At 43.5% G+C, this 16,293-nt stretch overlaps 1 protein-coding gene across 10 annotated transcripts in view; it reads right to left on the minus strand.

Annotated features, from left to right (window-relative positions):
• PITPNM2 (phosphatidylinositol transfer protein membrane associated 2) overlaps window positions 1–16,293 on the minus strand; it is a 141,977-nt gene that overhangs the window by 68,510 nt on the left and 57,174 nt on the right. For all 10 annotated transcript variants that reach the window (XM_072880454.1, XM_072880458.1, XM_072880457.1 and 7 more), the window contains one exon: window positions 3,136–3,309. In XM_072880454.1, coding sequence (XP_072736555.1) covers window positions 3,136–3,213 — 78 coding nt within the window. In that variant the 5' untranslated portion in view covers window positions 3,214–3,309. The remainder of the gene's footprint in view (window positions 1–3,135; window positions 3,310–16,293) is intronic.

A 16,293-nucleotide genomic window follows, 5' to 3' on the forward strand; every position in this document is an offset into this window, starting at 1 on the left:
CTTACATCAAATCTGGTGGAAATTTTTGTTAAGACTTCTAAGAAGAAGGAGGGACTGTTCTCTCATGAAAGGAGACAAAAGGACCTTCCACTGCAAAGCAAAAACCTCCACAAAAACATCTTTGAGAAGTGACCGCAGTACTACAGCTTGAGTCTGAACATCCCTGCCCACATGGCTTTGAGGCAGTACTTCCACAGAAAGGGTTCCCAGAGCAACTGCATGAGCCCATCGCTTCATCCCTCAGGTGAGAAGGTCCTTTTGGAAAACTCATTTGGAGGATACTGGAATCTAGGAAAATTATCTGATTGCTCTTAAAAGAGCAACTTTATACCAATTGGTTTGAAGTTTAACGGGGATCTTTACTCATGAGCTTGGAGTTATACGCGTGATCAACTTCAAGTACATGCTAAAGGCTCTCTAAAACCCTTGAGGAATGATTGTGACATCTCCTTTTTACACTGTTGGAAAACTGCTTGTTAGGGGATCAGGCGGACTAGCGTCTCCAGCAATAATGACACCATACTGTACATAACAAATGTCTTAGAAACGAACCTTTTGCTCTTAAGAATCACTCCTCTCCCCGGGAACTACTTTAAATCATTCTGTTCTACGTTTCAGGCAAAGATTTCTAAGAAATGCCTCTACACTGCTGTTTTATACGATATCTCAGCTTGTTCCCCTAAGGGGGTTCAACATACACAACTTGCTTCCCCTGTGGCCTCCTTACACGTTTCAGAGGAAAAATAAAAAGACAGACATGAAGCACACTCTCATTCTCTGAAAAGAGCAGAAGTCATGCTCCCCACTGCTCTCTCCCCAGTGCCTGTCTCAAAGACAAAACCTCCACTTTTAAATCAAACTGCAGAAAAAGGACATTTGATATCATGGTCTAGGAAAAGCTTCCATTGAAGTCGGCAGGAATCTCTCCACCAATTTCGAGAAGAGTTGAAGCAGATCATTACCAAACACGAAGAAACAGAATATAAACTCCACATTCTACCCTAAGTGGGTTTTCTGGTTTTGTTATTTCTTTTTTTCAAATTTGAGCCGAGACTAGTATTTTCAATAGAAAACACAGCTAATTTTTCCTCTTGTACTACTTGTACACATAATCCAGTAAAGCCACTTGCTTGTCATGCACTTCTCTAGCTCACCTGGATCTTGGGCTATTTATCAAACATATATAAAATTATACATGTTCCTCTTCTGGGTTAAGTAAAGGTGGCCCATCCACCTAGATAAAGACCGGTGATTAATGTCTTTTGGCAGGATAGATGACACATCATGATTCTGAGCCCATAATATCCCTACATACTATCAATATCCTGACACAAGCTTCTGTCACTCTCGGCAGCTTTTATCGCCTTGGATCTTGGGCTACATTCAGTGTTTCCAACTTACTCCCCTGCTCCAGCTAAGTGGAGGGAGATCAGAGACATGACTTGACACCAGCTATTGCACTTGATTTAAGAGGAAACCTTTCTAGTGCATTGATATGCAGCAAAGTAAGTTAGAATAGGTCTGAAGAAGGGCTGGATGGCAACTCAGAGGTGTAGTTTCTTGAGTAGTTTCCCGGGCCAGTGAACTTCCCCTTGCATGAAGCCCTAATGGCTTATCTAGTCCTTTGACATTAAGATACAGCCAAAATCACTGTCAAGTGAACAAAGTGGAATCCAGTGTTCTGCATTAATGAAATAAAAATAAACATTTTAACTTCTGAAAGTGAACAGCAAATTTATCTCCCTGACCAAGTCCTCCACATCTCAGAGGAGGTCCCCACAGACACTCCCCAGTTAACGATTCATCCTCCGTTAAATCAGGTGGGCTCCTCCTTCTTAATCAGATCATTCTCCTGTATGCTCTGCTGCTCACCGACAAGTTCTGCATAGCTAATACACTGCTTCCATCAACCAGCTCTTTATTCAAAACAGCTGAGCCAAATTTGGAAGAAAAAATTGTAACAAAATAATTACAACAATATTCAAAGCAGCTACAGCATCAGGAAAAGATACACAAAAATGAAGCCACCTAAAAAATGTTTACTCATTTATGCTAACATTTATGTTAAACACACAAAGATGACACACGCTTTATATTTGTGTCAGAAAAAGGAATTTGACTGTTATTACTGGAAAACACACACCGTACACTGTTTTAACAGTCAAGTCCAATTGCTTGAGTCCTTAAAGGAACACAGTTGGATGGTTGGGGGAGAAACGGGGGAGTTGTGTTTTTGCTTTGGTTTTTGTGGTTTGGGGGTGGGTATGTGTCGTCTTTTTTCCTTAATTCATTTTAGGTTTTAAGCCAAAGCAGATTTTTCTAGCATCACTTCATGCTACCACAGAAAGCAGAGTTCTACTGCAAACTCAATATTAGATGTCTGTTTTGCTGGATGAGCAAAATTAAATTTTATTTAAAGTGTGGGACAATGAAATACACTTCAGATTCATTTCCTTTTAAAAATGCTCCTGGTTGGGTTTCAAACACTGGGAGAATATGGGCACAGAGGATTTGAGTTACAAAAAACCAACATTTTAATTAACTGCTTTATTAAAGACAGGGAATTCAACAAGAAGTCCCATCAGTATTCAGGAGCCTATTAAAAATAATCTAAGTTTTACGCCTAAACTGATTAGTATCTATTTCATAGGGGTACATAAGCAAAGAAATATTACACCTAGTTTTTCCTTCCCCGCTAAACCCAAAGTTATGCCTTTGGTTTACCTTCTCAAATTTATACTAGATTGTTTCTTCCCAAAAAAAAGAGCACGAGCCTTTGGTTTGCAGCTGGAACTGGCATGACCCATAACCACAGCTTGACTGGGAAGCAGTGGCTGCTTAAGCCCTACAGCTTGATCACTTCCAGGTAGGTACCCACACACTTAGGCTCAGTGCTTCTTTCCATAGGAATAGCGTATCCATGAGCCATTGTTTCGCCACGCAGGTCAAACAGAGGTTCTCTAATTTAAGGACAAGAGGAGGCAAGTCATAAACTGAGGTTTGTATTACTTTTCCCTCCTGCCCCTTTATAAGCACACAGCAAACCTCAAATTTAAAACACCGAATTCTGCAGCAATACTCCACTCTTTGACATGAAGCCCTGCACCCATCCACATGGGCTGAAACATTACTGACCTGTATCATGTACAGCTGTGCAATTCGATATTCTTCCACACTCATCGGAAGAGGAATACGATATTCCTTTATGAGCATTTTGAATACAAAAATCTTTTGTCCACTCAGAAACACAATCCAGAAGCTTTTAGTAAAGGCTCCTTAAATAATGGCAAGGAAATGCATTGAGGATCCCTGAAAAAGAGTGAGAGAGAAAGAAAGAAAGAAAAAAAAAAAAGAGCAGTGGTTATTTTCCGTTCTTATTGGAGAACATCCTATTAAAAAAAAAAACCAACAAACCAAACAACATGCAAACATTAATTTTTGTAACAGCAATAAGCTTAATAGCAGAGAGAAGAATCCCTGGAGTGCTACCAGACCCTTGGTATCAACTTGAACAGAATCTTTTAGGAGAATTTTGATTTGCTTCAGGGGATACCATCAAAGCTATTACCCTCCTGACCTTTGCCACCATATCAATCAGACTTTCATATGCAATAGCATCTCCATGGAAGAGACGTGACAAAAGCTCAGAACGAATAGGCAGACCTTCTGTTGCTAGACAATAAAGTATCTCTCCAATGTCAGCAACACACCAGAGATGCATCCACTCAAAGGTATCAGGTTTTATCCTCTCACATTCATTCAGCAACAAGAAAAAGGCAATAATTAGACTTCCTCAGCCCTCAGTAACACCATGATGAAAAAAGTCATTTAGATTATAACAATGAAGACAGCAGAAATGTACTTTTCTTCCCTGCTTTATTCTGAATTACTGTCTTAGTAGGATTTCTTCTCTTTCACCTCCAAAGTAGTCTACAGGCAAAATCCTTCTGCCATTGATGTCGATACCAGACTAATTTTTTACACTCCCGCTGCATAAGAATACAGCCAAAGATCAAACTGCAACATAAAAAAATCCCATCATACCCCAGTTTGAGGCAATTTAATAAAATTATTGCTTAAGAATACAGGGAATGCAGCATTTACTACACTAAGGGTTAAAGCAGTAACTTTTCAAATATTCTTAAGACTCCCTATGGGCTGCAGATAAAAGCAACAAAATCATGTAAGGAAGGGGAGGGGGAAAAAAAAAAAAAAAAAAGAGATGCCTGGTGAGGAAGAGAGGACACAAGAAGTGAAGCTGTCTGCTATCAGGCCAAATCAGCCTCAGCAGGATCTGATGACTGCTCTCCCAGCATGCAAAGCCCTCACCTTGTTCCTTCTCGTTACCAAAATCCACCTTTCTGCTGTGCCTGCTTATTGGAAGTTTTCAAGATGCAGCTGCTGGAGTGAAAACAGCCCCAGACCCTATGCCTGGGGAAAAAAAACCCAGAATAAAACCAACCAACTTACCTAGTTGATTAAACCATGGTCTGGGAACCAGGAAACCACACCGCTATCAATAGGCCTCAGCGCTACTCAGTGTTTGCACAGCACTTCACCAACCTTTTACGAGGTTTAGAGAGGTTAAAACACATGCCCGTGGTCACAGAGCAACCAGGGACAAAATCCAGTATTTATAACCCAGGTCTACTGACTTCTAATCTGCAGAGGACTCAAAGGGCACTGCAACATCTCCGTCTCACATCAGACCTGACCCACTGCTGAATTTATGCAGGGCACTGCTCACTGCATCCCAGCCAAAGGGTTTGCCCAACCCAGGCACGCAGCCCCCACGCCGCCATGCTGTTAGTTTGCTTTCATTTGGATTGCCACATTTCTAATTTGGCAGTAAAGCCAATCCACCCTGGACCAACTCTTCTGGAATAGCTATCCGTCTGGTGCTGCATCATCCAAACAATTTATTTTCAAATTCAATTCTGTTTCATTTTATTGCTGTCAGAGCAATCTGTGTGCGGGGGGTGGGGTGGGGGAATTAAAAAAAGTAGTCTTTGCCATGGCAAACCCTGTAGAGAATAATTCTGGGAAGACTGAGCTTCCCTACACTGCTGTGCCTATGCACACAAGTGTGCACAACCATGTGCACGTGCAAGATTTCCTCCATCAAACTAATCCTCCAGAACAGGTGGAGATAATCTCATTAGGTGGTTTTTAACTAGTGGCATGGCAAAGAATAACAATAACCACCAGAGGATGGATCTCAAGCACTGGCCCCAAATCTGCATTGGTACAATGCTAGGGTCCCAACTCCTGGAGCTAATGGCAGTGGGAGACTCAGCTACATGTCTTGGGCAGTTTGTTATGCTTTAAAGATCTTTGAAAATTAGATTTAAAAGCTTCCAACCCCCCATCATTCCCCAAATGCTCTGAAAGCGCATTCTGCTCCCACCATAAGAACATCAGTCATGTCTGCCTTTGCTGCTTGCTAAAAACAGGATATTTCTATCGATTGGAAGAGATGAATAAAACAAAAAAATAGAACCTTAAAAGCAATAAAATGGCAGGAAACCAGTACCAAGATGGAAAAAATGTGTTTATAATGAAGTGCCAGGCAGGTAATAATTCAGATGGCCAAGACACAAGAGGGCTTATTTTATTACAGACTAAAAAACCCAACTGTTTCGGCCCCAAGCAGGCACAGCAGCAACCACCAGCAGCAGCCTTGAAGCGCCCAGCGTGCGGAGCATGTCTGCCCACAGCAGTGGTTCCTGGTCCAGCTTCCTGCTTGGCTTTTACCAGAGCTGAGGTTTTGCTGTAAAGTTCCCCTTCAGGTTTCGACTTCCCTGTGGTTGATATCTAAAAGCAGTGTTTCAGCTCAGCCTGCAGGTCTCCAGGCAGCAGCAGGTCCTGATGATGTGCCCGTTGAAAAGGCAACACTCCCCAAAACTCCTCCAGCAGCTGCCCACTACAGCTACTGCAACCAGTCCCCAAAAGCTAGGTAGAAAACAACCCTGCAAACACGCTGGGCAATAGCAAAGAACCAAATTACAACCTCAAACCAAGGGGGCCAGCAGGAAAAGGCACCTAGGATCAGCAGCCTGACCCTGAAGGAGGCACAAAGAGAGCAAACCTGTCTTTTTTTCTTTTTTTTTTTTAAAGCTAGACTGGTTAAAAAAAAAATTATCAAGGTAAGTTTGCAGCTTGGGCTGCCTTTGAGCTGAAAATAACCTGCCCTAACCCTTTTAAGAGCAGTGGAGCCCAGGTGGCAAACCATGAAAGATAAACATGGGTTTTCACCAAATTCAGATCTTGGGGAACACCATGCCAGGTGGGATAGAGGTGACAAAAATCGTGCTTTCAGACAACTCACCGAGGACAGCGGCCTCCTTCCAAAGCCTTGGGACTTCATAGAGAATCAAAGCTCACCAAGACCACTGACCATTGTCCAAACAAAACACAGAAGTTTGACTGCAGACATGATGGCTGCTACGGAGAGAAGAGAAAGCCCTTCTGGAAGCAAGGGAGCCATGACACAGCTTTGGAAAACGGGTGCCAAAACACCAGCTGTGTCCCTGGCACTTACCCACATTTGGCCCATTGCTACAAACAGCCAGAGATGTTTGAACGGAGATGCTCAATGTGCCAGGATTACCAAGCAGCCAGCACTTCAACGGCAGGCTGGATTTCGGCTGTCTGGCTACCAAGCACCAAGCTGGACTTTCTACAGATTTGCCAAACCCCCGCGGCCGCACAACCAGGACTGGTGGCAACCCAAGGCGGTTTGCAAAACTCAGCTTGCAGCCGGCTTCTCTCAGCAAGAGGAAAACAATGGTGACGCAGGACATTTCCAGACTCGCTGCTATTTCTGCTATAGCCAAGTGGCACATTTGTACAGGCCGTTATTCAATTTATACACAGAGCTGTAGTAACTGTGAAAGCCAGGCGCATAATTTTATACCCCAATTATTTTAAAATCAGGTTCTCAAAGCATCATAATTACGCTCCAGAGTCAATATCCTGCTGCGATGAGTCAGGTCCACCTCTGAGCTATTGCTTCAGGCTGTCTGAAGGCACAGTGTGCTGCGTTTACTTCTGATTTTAACAGTTTCCCTCGCAACAATAACAAACTTTTTAAGGAAGTGCCCTTTCTTTAAAGTGGGGGGAGCTATCAGGATCTGCAGAAGCTGAAGAGATCAAGAGACTCAGCAAAATCTGCCCGTTTAGCCCATGAACTTGGTGTCTGGGGTTGTCACTCTGGGAGCATCAGGGCCAGCCTCCCTCTTACCAAACGAGGTAGCAGAGGACTGATGACAACTGACAGCTTGTAATTAAGGAATAAGAGTTAGTGCATGAAGGGTATTCAAACCATGCTACTGGAGTCCTGGAGGCCAAACCCCGGCCAGGCTTGACAGTTGCCATACCCTTCAGGGCCAGCCTGAGTATTACAGCAAAAATCCTGGCTCCTCGACATGTCGGTTGGGTCCAGTGCAGGAGAACCACTCACGCCGGTGGGTTCAGGCTACAAAAGGGCTGTTACCACTCTGTTCCCAGCTGCGCTGTTACAGATCTCCTAGCTGTCACCTCAACAACTGATTTTTGACCAGCTTACATTTTTCATGTCCAGGCTGCTGAGCACAGGCTTCTTAGAGCTGGAACTCGCTACGCCACAGCAGCAACAACCTACCCCGTGCCACGGCTGCTATTTCCCATTTTCGACAGGGGAAAAAAAAGCCCTACATGCAGAGAACAACGATAATGAGCTTTTTCTAGCCTCACGCAGGAGGTTCATTTCACACTATTTTAAAGTTAAAAGGAAGGAAAAACCCAACACAGAGGGTCACACAGCAGCCAGTGGCAGAGGCAGGTACCAGCCCTGCAACTGCAGTCTCAAGTTCTTATCAACCATTGCCTGCTCAGGACTCTGCTGCCTTTTGAAGTTGAAAAAAATCTGAAAGATCACACTCGTGACCTAAAGATCGATATCCTTGACTCAGCTATTGAACAATTTTCCTTGCAATATTTTCACATAACTGAGAAATGAAAGATAATTAACAGAAACAACTGTAAGAAAACCCAAGCCAAACATGTACCGGCAAAAGGACGAGCAAAGGCATTTTCTGGAAACCTCACCCACCTCCCTAAAGACTTTCTTTAGGTTCTCTACATCTCCTTTATCCACTCAAACAGATGCCTCCTTGAAGAAAGCGATATCAAAGAGATGTTAGCTTTGGTCCCAAGTGTATCAAACACCTGGACTTTGGGAAGCAACACCAGGCTTAGTAGCCCAGCCACTTCCCTCTCCTGCGGAGCTGCCTCAAGAATACAGTGCCCTCCCACGACTGGAAGCGCTGCATACATATTGCGCTTGGATTTATTTATGCCGTTAGAAGAAGCAGCATAAATGTGAAACAGATTCCTAGGACCTAAGTCAGCATTTTTTAAAGGCAGCCTCAACACTCACACCTTGATTAATGCGGCAATCTCCTTCCTGGCCCAAAAGCAGTCTTGCTCAGCTCTATCTATCGAGAATATCACTGCTGCAAAGACCATTCCCTTCATCTGTCACTCTGATCCCGTTTGTCTATGGTGTCCCTGCCTCTCAGGAGAAGCTTTCCATCAGCATCTGCAAAACATCATTGTTGAACCCTCCTCAGCCCTTGCTCGCCAGCCTTGCCTACCTGACCCTTGGCAACGGCTGTAGCACACAGCCTGTGATCCATCTCACGGACCAGCGCGGCCTCGTAATTGTCCTGCCCACATCCTGCTTCTGCCTCATCGGGAAGCACTGCAGGACAGAGAGGAACTTCTTGTTTTGTGAACGCATGACGCTTAGCACAGTATCGGCTGGAGCACCGTTCACATCAAATGGTTAAAACCCCCCAACATTGCTATTTAGTAACTTTGTGGCTATCACTATTTGCCTTAACACTCAACACCGCACTCCAAACTGTGTGTCTCGCACACACATGTGCGGTAAACTGAAGAGACAGAATGAGCTTTTTAAAATCAGCAGTTTTCAGTTTTCGTAGTGTGGGTCGTACCTGCTGACTGACAGCTAAGCAGATTTAAAAACTCATCAGGCCTTGGGGGGCGGGATCAAAAGTTAAAGCTCCTTAAAAGTGCACAGTTCACACACTCACTGCTTAAAGGCTACTGTGTCAGTAAGCAATGTTCTTTGTAATCACACATCTTAATCATATATCTAATCTGTCACATCTTTTTCAAATAGAAGTTTTTATGCAGATGCTTACACATCCAAGTTTCAAGACGGAGCTCACATCACATCTGACAGTGAATCAGCAGCTAATGAACATTTCCCCACATTGCAAAGCCGCAATACAGTCCTCCCAGCGCCGGAGTAGCTGCAGCGGATGGCCGAGGTTGGCAGCTGAGCTGGGGGAGCTCCCTGTGCCTGCCTCCACAGGGTCTGGCCAGAGCCTACAACATGGTCGGAGAAAAAGGAAGGGGGGAGAAGAGGAAAATGCAAACATGCGTGGAAATCAATTTTCCTCAGGTGTAAACCTCAGGGCAAACTCAAAAGATCTCTCAAATGCAGATAGCACTGCAATGGGCTGGGGTTAAAACACTGCTTGAGAAGACAGACACAGCGAGTGAACAAGTCGCATTTACAGTACTTGATCTTTTTTCCATTATTAGATACAATTTGACGTCACTTATAGAATTTAAGGGCTCATTGTAAAGCAGACGTTTATTACAACAGAAGGATGGAATCAGTCCAAATGCAATATAGCTACACTGGAGCTATTAAATCTTGTTATAGTTCACTGGGCAGCCAAATACTAGCTTGAAGCAATGAGAGGGAAAGAGGGGGGGAGGGTAGTAACATCACACCAAAGCGTGCACACACACATCTTTTCTCCTTAAATATTCCAGGTTATTGTACTGTTTCTTCATACTTTCCATTCCTATTACTCCTTTAACATCTGGGGAGAGGAAAACTTTACTCCCTTCCTTCTGCTTTATAAGCGATGCTGCGGTGCAAAGCAAGCCAGCCCTCTCTATTCCCATGCTGACTTCAAGGGGACCAGGTGAAGTCCATCAGCTGAACTTTGGTTGGAGAATTAATGTTTCAAGTCCTGCCATGCCTGGAGGTTACACAATAATGAACTAATAAAGAAGCCATTAAAAGAACTAATATGCACACTGAAGTCACAGATGAGTTCAGAGGGAAAGACAAGCCAGCCTCTAATCCTTTTGCTGATGCTGGGAATAAAGCTGAATATTAAAAAGAACGCATCTGAAATTAAAGGTTAAAAGTTTCCAAGTAGCCTGCACAAACAGAGCAGCCACAAAACCCAACGTCCTGTGGCCTCGCTGCAGAGTCAGACTTCTCTGTTCAGCTGAGCTAAAGGAACTGGGCAGACCCTGCTTTTAACGGGTTGCTCTTAGCCCAAGTCTCTCAGCATTACATGCTGAAAATAGGCAGACATTACACACACGCATATAAATACATATAGATGTGTAATATGTATTTCATATATAGACATGTACATAGAGACACATATATATACGCACACAGAAACAAAAATAAAAGCAGCATTGACAATGTGATAAGTGCAGCATGTTGGCTGAAAACAGACTGAAAATTGCTGGCGGCTGAGTAAACTACTGTAAAGAAAAATCTATGCAATGCTACAGGCATACAGCAATGGACAGCATTTTCCTTTCATTTGTGGCACATCCATTAGCTGAAGGCCACTGCTATGCACAAGTCTGCGTGCTCTATGGGCAGCAGTGGCACGGAGACGGGATGCTGGCCAAGTTAAAAAAACAAAACAAGTGTATCTAATTTCCAAGGTAGCCAAGGTCTCCCTGGGAGACTATTGCATTTACACTTCACATCTCTGGGTGCTACGATCCCTTTTCCCGAGGAAATTCAGGAAGAGAGCGTGCTTGCTGCAGTCCCCACTGATTGGTCAAGGCTTCACTTGGATTAAGAAATAAAATGCCAACAACAAACCCAACCATGCTCTTAATGTCCTGTGGAACAATCCTTTTACCTAGCTCATAGCAAAAATGCTGGCAGCAGTGAGGCATAGGAATTTAAGGAGAAAGACTGAGAGTGAACCAGAGTCAAGGGATGACTTCACCTGTCTAACTCAAGACAGGATCCACACCACCCCTCTTCTCAATCTCTCCGTTAGTTGCTGCACTGGAAATTACATTAAAACTATCCAATACTGTCCATTTTTTCCTTTTTTATTACATCGACAAGAGCAGGAAGTCATGAGAGCTCCCACTCTTTAATCTTACCAGTCCCTAAGCATGAAAAAAAGAAATTGAGGGTAAGAAATGTCAAGAGCAGCAAGGCTGAGGTGCAAGAGCTCTGCAAACCACTGGTGACCAGCTCACCCAGAGGGTCCTCAGGCACCCAGCTGAGCACAAACCCAGCTCAGACCTACCATGCTCAGACTTGCTTTGAAGACAAATGGCCTTACAGCTAAAAGCTGCTCAGGAAACAGAACTATTTATCTTTTTTTAAAGAAAAAATTAGGAATTAAGAAAACCACTTCAAGCTGCAGAAACAAGGAATCTTGGAGTCTCCAGACTGTTTACAGACGTAAAAGGCTTTTGCTGACTAATCTCAGTTATCCTCACTACCGTTCAAGCCCCTCTCTTGTACTAATCTCAGGAGAGGCAGCAAATGGTTCATTAACTATTTTCTTCCGCATCTTTCATGTTCAAAGATGCATGTGATGCCTCTCTCTCTTGCCTTTCTTCTTCACCCTTTCTTCTACCGATCCTCCCCTCTAAGACTGGTGTGAGCCACAGCAGTCCTGAAGAACGAGGATAACTTCATGTCTTTGCCATGTTGTTCCTATACCCCAGCACGATATTTGCCAACAGTGTAAGGCAGTTGATGGCCACTCAGTTCGAAACCCATTGCAGCCCAATCTCATCTCCCGCAGAACGGCAATCACACCAGTCATTCCCTATTTTACAGTTTATTCATGGGCCTTTGCACTCATCTTTTCCAAATTATAGCCTATTTCAGACTGTTTCTCAAGGTTATTTTGAATTTTTATCTCCAAATACCTGCAGATCCACTAAACCTGTTTTTGAGACACAAAAATGCTATTTTGGGATTTGAGTCAACACTGAACAGACTTTGGATTGCTTCCTCAGTAACTCTCTATCAAACTGAAAGGAGACATCAACAGCTACTCCACTTCTTCAGTAGTTACAGTCTAGATGGAAATAACATTTTATTACCTCACTTATGCAAATATTATGTGGAAAAGGGAATGAACATTCATAGCTGGTTTAAAAAGACTATTTCATGGAGGGAAACACTGTCTGATAGCAAAGTCAGTGTTACAGCACCGTAATACTTCACACTGATTTCATTAGGCTGAGATTTGCCTTGCCTAAAGGCAAAACAGGGATAGAGAAAATAAGTTCTACTCCATCAGAAGAAACTTGTAATGACACCTAAAATTCTTGCATGGGAAGCAAGACAAATGCAGCAGTGAAGGCTGATGAATAATGTTGCAGTTGAGATTGAAAGTAAGAGGCCATTTTGCACAAGAGCAGTAAATGTTTAATATCTCTGTTGCTTCTTTCATCCATAACACCAACAGATTAACAAGGTTCTGTGCCTGTGTAATTTCTTTGGAGTTTTGATCTTGGAAATAATTACACTAAATATTTCATAAGTGCTTTTGAAAGTGGTTTGGTATTTTTTTAACAAAGAAAAAAGAATCGCTAGCTGCTCTTAGATTGCAGCAGGATAATGAAGGTGCACGGATAATCAATTACCATTTTCAGTTCATTATTCAGCACATGTTGGGCTGGTGTTATGTCTTCCCCTTTACCATTCCGCATCCCACATATAGAGGGATGTAGCATTTTTAAACCATCAGATCTTACTGCTTTTGCAAATCATCCTTAATGCTAACCACAACATGGAACCCCCAGCCTCTAATAACTCCTACATAATTTATAGGTTTCCAGGGTGTTTTCAGCTAAGCAGATTGCAAGCTGAGGCAGAGGAGGCCAAATTGAACTACATGCCAGACTGGTGGAGTTTCTTCTTTGGCCTGGGTAACAAATCACTGGGTAATTTCTGTCGCTTATCCCTCACCTTTAAGAAGTCTAAAGAAGGGTAAAGTTTCTTTTTTAAGTCACTGCAACAGTCCCCAGCTCAAGGGCCATGGGACAGGAAACTCCAGGCTTCTCCATGGGGAGCTGTTGTGGGGCTGGTGCTGCTGACAGTGCCAGGTCCTTCGCTTTGCCCCAGATCCAGCTGCTGCACTGGGGTCACTGCTGCACCTCTATATAACTCGGGACTTTTGCAGGTTTTTCCAGGACCTGAGATAACATCTTCCAGAAAGAAGATACACCATTGCATTGCTAGTGGTAGGGACTGAATGGAGTCATAGTGGTTCTAACCCAGAAGAGAAACATTTTCATGTGCTGCTGGAAGAGGAGATACCATTCAGTCATGCAAGGATTAAATCAGGAGCCTTCTGGAAGTAGGAGAAAGTCCTCTCCGGAGGAGGCTAACACCTGCCTCTGCCTTCCCACTGGAGAATACACATTTGCAAAACAACTGAGGCTGAAGTGGTTTTAAAGCTCTAAAAGAGGGCAGCTTTTCCTAAGAACTACACAATATTGGTTCATCTAACTATTAAGACCCAAGACTGGCCCAAGAAGCCTAGCTCCAATGCTAGAAGAGTTATTTTTCCATTATACATCCAGGAGGGATATACATCCCAGCACATTTCCTCCAGAGTTCGTATAATGACAAAGACAATTCCTGGTGCTAATTCTCCCTTTAACAGCTTGGTGACTCATTGCTGGAGTGCTGCTGGCTGCCAACGTTTTCCTACGCTACTGCCCAGTCATCCCCAGGGGTGACAAGCCCAAGACCAGCAGCATCATCCGGGAAGCTGCTATGATGGCTGTGCTTGGTGAGATGAGAAGCCCTGAAGCAAGATGAAGGCCTAAAGCTCCATTTTTACTTCTCCGCACCGGGTTAAGGAGCCCCTTTGCAGCTGGGGGGTGTCTCACATGCTTCTTCCAAACCAGGATGCAATGGCCAGTTCAGGTAATGAGACACCCCAGGGACACTGCCCAGTGTTAATCCACATGCCCACCTCCCCTGGGAAAACCCAACACCCTCCCACACCACCCCAAAAACAACCCCAAGGGACATACTATGATCACTTAAAATATAGCTGGAGCTGGTAACTGAATCCAGGACTCGGGAAGGAGAAAGGCACATGGATGAATCCATCAGACCACACTCACTTTCCAAGAGCATAAGCAGAGGAAAAGCAGCTACGATGCAGAGACAATTCTCTCTAAGAAAATCAAAACCTTACGATTACAGAGTGAAGTCAAATTGGAATCTGCCTGAGACATCAGCATCCCCACTGCAACACCCAAACTCCCATAAGATCTTGATTTATTAGTTTAGCTAGAAACTTGGAAAAAACACACTATTTATTGGTGCCTTTTCTTTAATAAATAACCAAGTTTTCATGGCAAAGAAATGGAAGTGGACAGTCTGTTATATAGACACAATACAGGAGGCAAATTGAACATGTATTTTGCAGTTAGATACAGGCTGGAGAGACAAAAGAAAAAACGTAGGATGCCCTGCCATATGGTATTGGAAGGGAAAATAAAAGTCAATTATATCTATACCTTCAATGCAAGCAAACCCTGGAAATGAAATTTAAAAAGCATCCACAACAGATACTTGCAAAGCATTTAAAGTGCTATTTTAAAAAAACAAAACAACAAACAAAAAACCACACACATTTGTTTTCACCTTCCTGCTATTTTTTTTTTCTTTTTTAATCACCACTTCAATTCCTTCTCTGAATGTACCAACCACCTTCTCAACAGCCTTGATACTTCTCTACCGCCACAGCCATCCATCTTCAGATTTCCCACAACACAGAGAAACTTTCACGAACCTCAAGGCAGAGGACACCTGCAGTAAAGTCAATCATAATAAAACACCCAGGTGCTGAGACAGAATAGAGGAGGCTGATTAAACTGCAGAGTGTGACATTGTCATTCCCAGGAGGGAAGCCAGCTGCACCTTTGTATATTTAACTTCTGTACAAGCTTTTCTGAACACAAAGTATGGCACGTTTCTACATAATACTTATAAATCCTTCTCTAGATTAAACTCAGGGCCAGCTGTATAGTCTTGCATTTGTTTGGTTTCCTTGACATGCAATTCAATTACCACTTCCATCATTTTGCAGACTCCTTGTGAAACAAGATGTGATATAATAGGGAAAGAAAACGGCACTGTGAAAGGAACATGAGCACCTCCAGCCAGGCTGGACACCCTCAGACGGAAACGTGCAAGTCCCATCAGGGCAGGCTCTGAAAAAAATAGTAATAAATGATGAATTCGCCACAAGCCGAGGACAGCGAGCAGTGCCTAAGGAGACAAATGCAGGTACTGGCAAAAAAAGAGGACACAACACTATTTGACAGAGTCACCCAACCTGAGTAAGCATACGCGGAGCAGAGTGGCTGCTCCAGTAGTGCCTGGCTGTTCTCCTTGCAGCCATCTCACAGTGGTAGAGCGCAGCAGTTGACAGATGCATTAAAGCTCTGCCATGGCCTCAGGAGCTAGGGCAATTATCATTATCCCTCATTTGCAGGGAAATTGAGATATAGAGAGAAGAGTGATCTGGCCCAACATCCAAGACAATTAGTGACGGAGCAGATTCAGGAGTTTCTGGGTCCAGCTTTTGCCACAAAATAATATTATTTTTTTTTTTAATAGAGGAAGGAGTAGGGGAGCTGGAGTAAATTAAGTTTCCCTGATAACTAGCCCAATTCTGCAAGAATAAAATGCAAAAGAAATTTTTTTCTTCTTACCAACTGCCTTTGGAGCTATCAGTAATTTCTGCAGAAAATAAAATAATTCCTGAAAATTGTCACAGTTAATAAATCTCTCCAAGAACCCAGAGGTTCTCTGCACACATCCCACCACACCTCCCATAGCATGCAGACATGCCCTTTTCCTGCAGGAAAGCGCCTGAAAGCTTCAAGAACTTTTCTGTTTTGTTTAAGTCTGGGTAGATCCAGATTTGCTTGATGCAGTAACTTGAATGAAGGCTAGCAGAGCCACCCAGGCAGCCTGCCACCATGTGTGGCTTCATGACACTCAGGATAAGCACGGCCACAACCAAATGCTCACCCCTCCCTCTTCTACAAGGGCTACCGATCTCCTGACTGTTTCTACAAATAACTAGGAAAGAAGCTAGTCAAGATTAAAAGATGCTCAAGCCCTCACTTAAAGCAGTATTCTCAAAACCCTGTGCAAACAATCCTTGCTGT

This window comes from Ciconia boyciana, chromosome 15, assembly GCF_034638445.1.
Source record: "Ciconia boyciana chromosome 15, ASM3463844v1, whole genome shotgun sequence".
Taxonomy (NCBI): domain Eukaryota; kingdom Metazoa; phylum Chordata; class Aves; order Ciconiiformes; family Ciconiidae; genus Ciconia; species Ciconia boyciana.